The sequence below is a fragment of the Mchenga conophoros genome, linkage group LG14 (genome assembly GCF_057382185.1).
Source record: "Mchenga conophoros isolate Kocher_MC1m ecotype Shallow Benthic linkage group LG14, M_conophoros_male_GT1.1, whole genome shotgun sequence".
Classification (NCBI taxonomy): Eukaryota; Metazoa; Chordata; class Actinopteri; order Cichliformes; family Cichlidae; genus Mchenga; species Mchenga conophoros.
The window spans coordinates 29,658,960-29,667,026 of NC_140539.1; the positions used below are offsets into that span (position 1 = coordinate 29,658,960).

The 8,067-nt window shown below is 43.2% G+C and overlaps 1 protein-coding gene across 1 annotated transcript; it reads right to left on the reverse strand.

The window, feature by feature from the left end:
- Positions 1-3,731: 3,731 nt before the first annotated feature.
- LOC146560032 (dehydrogenase/reductase SDR family member 11-like) lies at positions 3,732-8,067 on the reverse strand. The gene is made up of 7 exons (XM_085243841.1): positions 7,785-8,067; positions 6,200-6,409; positions 5,757-5,851; positions 4,941-5,070; positions 4,604-4,696; positions 4,454-4,519; positions 3,732-4,339 (listed from the first exon to the last, which is right to left on the reverse strand). Exons 1-7 carry the CDS (start codon positions 7,914-7,916, stop codon positions 4,301-4,303), a joined length of 765 nt encoding a protein of 254 aa, XP_085099967.1. The 5' UTR covers positions 7,917-8,067; the 3' UTR covers positions 3,732-4,300.

The window sequence follows — 8,067 nt, forward strand, 5'->3', positions numbered from 1 at the left end:
AAAACCTAATTCTATCGCATTTTATGGAGACATGTGTATATATATATATATATATATATATATATATATATATATATATATATATATATATATATATATATATATATATGTCTGAACTCTCTGCACACACAGAATGAGTTAGACCTGTTTATTCTTTAAAGTTATGATTCATACACAAGGAATAGACGGGCAAGGACTTAAATATTAAATTGAATGATTTTGTACGGTGTAGAAGCAAATTCATATTTTATTTGATTTACAGAGATGTGTTTATGATGTTTACAGATGTAATTATGTACACATTTCCATTTATATTTAATATTTACATGTTTTGGTATTTACACGATTACATGCTTATAATGTTTACATATTCACTTTCTTTTTTTTTTTTTTTTTTTTTCTAAATGACATCAGAAACAGCAGTATGCGACATTACGTGATGGCAGAGCTTCAGTTCATCCTTTGTCATTTTTTTTTTTTTTTTTTTTAATAAATAGGACAGGGGGAATGAATGAGAGAGAGAGGGGGAGAGAAAGAAAGAAAACCAAAGGGGAGAAGAGACGGTGAGAAGGGGGGGGAAGAGAGAGAAAAAAAAAAAAAACTCCTGGGTCACCTGTATGGAGAAAAACAAACAAACAAACAAACAAACAAAAACAAACAGAGGAGACAGCAAACAACAAAGAGCAACATAATAATAGAGAAAACAAAGCACCATCACAATAAACTAGCTAGTCATAGATATCAGTATTTACTAAGTAATAAACGATATTGTGCAGCACGCAAGATAGACAGCGCACAGTGTGCTTTGAGGCAGCAGCCAAGAAAGCTTTAGTCCGCGTCTGTGAATACCCATGTGTGCATACCTGTGTGGATCAGCATGCTTGCATTCCAAAGGTTTCTCCATGTAATGATCTGCTAGGGAGTGTGGGGGGGCCACAGCCCCGTCCTCCAGGGTGTGAAGCGGGTATGGAGGAGATCAAAACTCCAGACATCCAGAGGCCCCCAGAACACAAGAGACCATGGAAGACCAACAGAGGGGCAGCCGCGCCACTGTCCCAGTAAGAGCTGAGGAGAGTCCCAGATGAGGGCTCGCCCAGCAGCCGCGGAGCAGAAGTCAGGGGGAGTTGCAGTGACGCGCCCGTGAGCTCCGCCGGCCCCCAGCTGCGCCTGAGTGACCGAGCCCTAGGCCGAGAGGCCGGGGGCACCCCACCTCCAAAGGGGCCCGAGCGAGCCCCAGGCCCCAGGCCCCGACAAGCGGCCGCCAAGGAGTGAGCCGGTGTGTACCCGGACGCCCACCCCCAGACACAAAGAACCACCAACACACCGACACCTGAGGGAGTCCGCCACCGGCAGGGGAAGTGGTGGTGGGTGGAGATAGGCCTCCAAACCTTGGAGGGCCTGAGGTGTCCCCAGAGAGGTGGCGTCTGATACCCAACCTGACATATAGACACAGACATACAGGCACACACAGACACAAACATCCATTCCCACCCTCATGCTCTCATATGCACTCACTCCACACTCAACCAACGTGGAGACAGACATAAAGAGACGCTGTACACACGATCACACTCCCCAAGCGTACTCTACAAACCGGGTCTAGGTACCCTTGCCCCTGGAGGGGGGAATTGCACCCAGACCCAGGTGGTGTTACCCTTTTCCCTGCGGTGGGGAGAGGCAGACCACCCCGACTCCGCAGCAGCAGGGAGGCCCCACACCCCAGACCGCAGTCGGACGGCCAACTCCTCCTACTAGCCCTCCCGCTCCAGCAGGCCGCAGAGAATGGGGGTGGGAGAAGACTCCAAACCTCCCTCCACCCGCTCATTGTAGTGTTGATGCATATGTGTTCTAAGGTGCAATTAAAACCCAGGAGGGCATGGAGCTACCTGCCAAGGAGCAGCAGGTAAGCGCATAGTCCCTCCTGCTAGCCCTCAATGACTAAGTGTATTTAAAATTGAGAGGTGGGCAACGACGTCAGGGGTGAGGTATACACCCTGATGGTGATTTGGACTCCGTGATTGTGCCCACCCCCAAGATCCTATATGTATGTGTAATGAGAGTGTGAATAATGTGAATGTCTAAGTTGTGGGATAAAATTGAGGCAGAGGCAGCCAGAAGGGGACGGGGGGGGGGGGGGGGGGGGGGGTAGCCTCCTCTGCACCCTGGTGACATACCCCCACTCCAAGGCCCTGCATGTGTGGGTGGTTGTGGAGGAGCGGGAAGAGGGAGGCAGCTGGAGATGGGGAGGGAAGGAAGGGAGGGGCAGGTAACCCCTCCCTGGGGCCAGCTCCCCCGCTGACCCCAGTAGGCACTCCCACCCTCCGCGACCCGCCAGGGAAGGGGGGCCCAGGCCCATCAGACCGGGGCCCAGTGCAGTAGCGCCCCCCGGCTCCACAGAGCCCTGGACAGTCCACCCAACCCCACCACAGAGAAAACTGCACCCACCCCACCAACCACACATCTTCCAGACTACATAAGACGGTAAACGCCCAGGCTGAGATCTTCCTCCACCTCTCCTGTATCTCCCCCTCCTGCAGAGAGTTCCTGAGAGAAGAAAGCTCCTGCAAGATGTGACCATCCCCCCCACCAGTTGAAGAGCCCCCAGGCGGCTCGATGCACCGGCGGCACCCTGCTCCAGGGCCGGGCCCCCATGCACCCACCCGCCCATACATATTCACTTTCAAAACAGAGTCTTGAACCTAGCTAGTTGGTTTTCCCATATTTATCCATGATGATGATCAGGTTGGACCCCTCCCCCTCGCCGGCATTCAGCAGGCAATGGCGGCAACTCCAAGTTTAGCTTCTATTTTCAAACTCCATATCCAATCAGACCCACCTCGATTTCCACAGTGTCCGCTCTTGGGCTCTTCTGTCCAGTTCCAAGCTCTGCAGAGCCCCAACTCGTGGCCTCTCATATCTGGAGCCCCCTCCTTTCAGTACTCAGCACATCTCTCCAAATATCTTGGCTCCCCTGGTTCTGTACAGGCCTCCTTAATTAACAAACTCCACACCATAACTGCTAATTGACCCAGGGCAACCCATACCAACAGGACTCAAGTCAATCAGACAATCTGGTTAGGGAAACATGATTAGTCAGAATATTCTCCCAAAAACATGAAATAAATAAAACAGTAAGAATTTACACCACAAAACAAAACTTTAACAAAACTGAAACCAAACCCATGCAACACAATCATTTAAAACACAATAAAAAAATTATTAAAAACATGCAAATCGCAGCATATTAACGATCTGCCTTATAACTGAAAATCAAGGGTGGATGTAGAGAAAGACCCCTGTGGAAGCCAAAATCAGGGAAGGACGTTAATTGGTTAACTGATGTGCAGAAGGACATCATGAGAGACGGAGCTTGGATGAATGAGAGGTCAACAAGGTGTCTCTAACGGAGGTTCAAAAAACAGTCAAATGGACCACTGAAGAGCTGAAGTGATGTTCATGGGGAAGAAATGTTTATTTTTATCTGAATCATCATTATGGTGAAGATTGAAATCTTAATGCTAAATGAATTTTAAAATACATATGAAACCCTTACTGTACCCCAGAGATCTCTGTGAATTCATCAGGTAAGCGTTTACTCATTTTCTAATATTTGAACTGTGCCAAATGTATTTTTAACCAATTATATTTCATATATATTGTTGAACACTCAGTACAGTGATTCATATTGTAGATGTGTAACTGTGTAACTATGAGACACTTCAAAAATGTCATTAATTGAAGTTAGGAGCTTTATTGCATTATAATTGCATTATGACACAAATCATCAGTGCATGGGTCATTTAGCAAGTTACTAAATCTCTAACAACAATATTCAAAATATGTTACTTTAGTTATTAGGATTTTATTTAGCTTTTTTGTGAAAAGCTTCACTGAGCACATCAGACATTCTGTGTATTCTGAGACATTCAATATGTTTAAGTAACTCTGTTAACTTATATTCTCAGGACTTTACTTTCCCGTGTATTAGTCAGGTATTATATATTAACTTTACATTTTAATACTATTGTTGGCAGAGTGAAATATATTTTTGAGATAATGTTAAAATGACAATTAAATGTTTTCTACCATAAACTGTTGTTTATATCAGGTCTCCTTCAGTAAAATAAGAACACTCAACAAGCCCCCCACCATCATTTTATTTTATACATCAGTGAAAATTTTCAGTACAAACATAATAAACCAAACTGTTTATAAATGTAGTAAATTAAAGTAAAGTAAAGTAAAGTAAAGTAAAGTAAAGTAAAGTAGGTTCATTCAGGGGGAATCATGTAGGTCAAACCTAAGCTTGCTCAGTGCCTTTCATCAGAACATCTCCAATCTGAAAGAAAGATGTTCTTATATATTATTATACACAAAGTATTGACAATTAAATAGTAGATGAGGAAAAACAATAAGTCAGAATAAAAAAAGCATTAAAATTAGAGAAAGTCACCTGAACATGAGGAGGAGCTCTGAGCACGTAGGTAACAGCATTGGCAACATCTATTGCTTCCAGAGGCTGTCAGAGAAGTGAAAAATGGTTAATAGTTGTATCTGAGTAACCATATCAGCAGTACACGAACAGTACGAATAATAATGTTACCTTATATGCAGAGTATGCACCAGCTGCTTTATCTGGATTGTCTTTGTAGAACCGTGATGCAAATTCAGTCTCCACTAAACCAGGAGAAATGCTCTGCAAAAAAAAAAAAAAAAGATAAGATCAGATAAGATAAGATAAGATAAGATAAGATGAGATAAAACTTTATTAATCCCTCGGGTGGGTTTCTCTGGATAATGAAGGAATTTCAAGAAGCACCTTGTGTATATTATAACAGGTAATACTGCTGTCTCAGACACTTTGTGCATGTGTTTCTTAGAAGCTGATATTGGTGTTAAAGGCAGTCTTGGAGCTGGGTGCAGTGTTTTTAAAGCCTTACTGTGGCTCGGATATGGCTCTTTTCTGCACGCAGCTCCTGCCTCAGGCCCTCCGTCAGTGCGGTTACAGCATACTTTGTGGCGGTGTAGAAATGTAGATCAGCATGGGGGATCACACTATGCCCACACAAGCTGCAACAGAAGACAGTTCAGAAGAAGTCGTAACCTGGTCAGCATTTACCAACATGCACTCATCTGTAGGTTATTCTTTTAGAGACACGATTTGGAGTTTCTCATTGGCGTTTTTTTTTTTTATTTCCAGAGAGAAATACCTGGTGCTGACAGGTTTAATCAGCATTGTTTGCTTTCCTTTTTTTGGCTTGAATGCAACAGATAATCATTTGCTCCTTGTTATTGGGATAGAGCCATTGCCATTGTTATTACCCTCTTCTTTGCTTTTTCTATTGTTTGCTGTGAAAACAGTCTTCTGTGTAGTGTTGACAACTTTCATGGATGCTTCCTAGACTTTCGTAGGTGAACCAGTCATTGTTAACTTATTAGAATTTATAGCACCACTTTGGTTGCCAGGTCACTCTGATAAAAAGGGACTTCATGGTAAAATAAACATAATGATGCTAATACTGGAGGTTGCTATGTACCATGGCACAGATAGGGAGCATTGGCGTGTTTGGGTTGAATGTAAGGGAAAGTCCTGCCCTCCAGCTTTAACAAAAGGTCCACTGTGAGGTCCATTGTGTAGTGTTGTCATAATCAGAGACTGACTGTTTAATAAAGATTATAAGATATAGCCTTTGTTTAATAATTAAACCAATTTCACAAGCATACCCGTCACAAAGCATTATTAAATAAAACTGCACCTGTTGATGTTTATGATGTGCCCATCGTCCACGTTTCTCTCTTTCATTGACTGATAAGCTTCACGCGTGCAGATGCTCAGTGCAAGAACGTTCACCTGTAAGAGAAATAAACAACAAAGAAAATGTATCTGGAATCAACACCTCCAAATGGCACATCTACTTATTGCATCTCACACACAGTGGGTACAAAAATGCATTAAGACCACTGATCGGTGACCACACGCATCATGTTGTTACATTTTAATGACCTGTTGGGAAAACCTTCATGTGAATCTTACATTCAATTCAATTCAATTTTATTTATATAGCACCAAATCACAACAGCAGTTGCCTCGAGGCGCTTTATATTGTACAGTAGATCGTACAAGAATAGATACAGAGAAAAACCCACAGAAATCACACACTACAACATTCGTAGACCAAACCAAGATGTGAGCTCTTACATCCATCATGTTCTTCCAGCTGCTGGTTTTGCCACTTAGCAGAGGTTCTGGATGAGATAAGCCAGCGTTGTTGATGCACACGTCCACACCTTTGTGCTGCTCTTTGATCGCTGCAAACATGGCCAGAATCTCCTCCTCTTTGGTCAAATCGCACTTGAAAGGAAACAAAACACCAGGATGACCGGCACTCTGACACTCTGCTGCCAGTTTCTGAAACCAAGAAGAAAAAGATGACAGACTTTAGAATCCATTATGTGTTTTTAAAGTGTATGAATTTGCCATTCAAATGTTATTTTGCCACAGTCCTAGGTCTGTGACCCAGTGTTTTGGTTTAAGTTTTATTCCTTGAATTATTGTTCTCTGTTATATTATGTTTATAGTTCATGGTTTCTGTTCTTGTTCTGTGCCTCATGTTTGCTTGTCTCTGTGTGAAGCCCGTGTTTTTGAGCCTGTGTCAGTAAGTTCAGTCGGTGTATTTCCTGTTTTACTTTGCTAGTCTTCAGTCTGTGTGCGTCGGGTTCTGTTTTGCTGTCCTGTTTCACTGTGTTTCCCAGGTGTTTGCTCTTTGCCTTTTGCCTTTGCTGTAAAGTTACTGCAAATATGTAGATTGGAGTTTTCATTCTGGATATCAGAACTCAATAACTAACAGTGCATTTTCTTTTTAGCGTATCATCTGACTCTAGCATATTCTTCTGTCATGCCAATTAACCTTCACTACATCCATGAATCTTCTCTGTGGTCTTCTTCTTTACTTTCTGCCTGGAACTCTATATTCCATATCCTTTGTCCTATATATCCACTATCCTTCCTCTGCACATTTCCATACCCTCTCAGCCTTGCATCTCTAACTTTGTCTCCAAACAGTTCAATGTGAGTTGTTCTTCTGATATTCGCATTTCTTCCTTCTCCGTCATATCAGTTAGCTGCCTCCCTTTACTAGTCACAGTTCCATCATTTAAAATCCTTATTCTCACTTCAAAAAGAATCTTAGCAGCTTGTCTGTGTTTAGGTGTTCTACTACCTTGTGTGTGTTGTCTGGACCTTCCCAGTGTGAACATCTCACAATGGGCATATTTCATTGGCCTAATAATCACTATATTATGGAGGAGTGTGATTATATGATGATACCTACAAAAACATTTTTATCTTGCTGTGAACTGAACATTCGGTACACTTTACACAAGAAAATCAAAAGAACTGTACAAAGGCAAATCAGTGAGAGTAATGAGAGTAAAAAAAAAATACAGCCGGAAACATATGTTTCCGGCTTTTTTCTTGTATTTTTTTTCTTTCTTTTGCGTAAGTTGTTAACAATAGAGTCACAGAGTTTGATTTACAGAGCTATAATACAGGGTGTGCTGGCTGCTGGCCAGCCTCTCTATGTTATGTAAGTCTGACACAGCTGGAAATGTTATGCAAAACGGTAACTTTAACATCACAATTTACTTCTCTGCTCGAGTCACTCATATACACAAATACCCGGTATGCCAGATAAGAGCATACCGGGTATTTGCCGACGCAGTCCAGCCCTGTATAGAGGTTAAATTACTCTATGCGTAAACTGAGTTTTCACTTCAAAACAAACCTGGATTTTTCCGACGTCCCTGGCGCAGCCCATTACTTTCATTCCGAGCCGGACCAGCTCTACTGCCACAGCCGCTCCAATCCCAGCCGAGGCTCCGGTCACCAGAGCCACTCTGCCCCTCCAGCGCTCCATCACAGCCCGGACACCGGTAACCTACTACACGCACGAAAAGCACCACAAGTATGAAGAATCTGCCGCAGAATGACCCCGGAGCGTCAGCTGTAATGCATCGATGAGGAGTCGATGTACTATATACACACGACCAAGGTTGTCCGTTCTGTGT

What these genes read in the sequence shown, in the direction of transcription:
- LOC146560032 (XM_085243841.1), bottom strand. Translation starts at nt 7,916, where the DNA reads ATGGAGCGCTGGAGGGGCAGAGTGGCTCTGGTGACCGGAGCCTCGGCT. An exon ending in GGGACGTCGGAAAAATCCAG is followed by an intron (nt 6,410 to 7,784) that starts GTTTGTTTTGAA and finishes TCTTGGTTTCAG; the next exon opens with AAACTGGCAGCAGAGTGTCA. An exon ending in GTGCATACTCTGCATATAAG is followed by an intron (nt 4,520 to 4,603) that starts GTAACATTATTA and finishes CTTCTCTGACAG; the next exon opens with CCTCTGGAAGCAATAGATGT.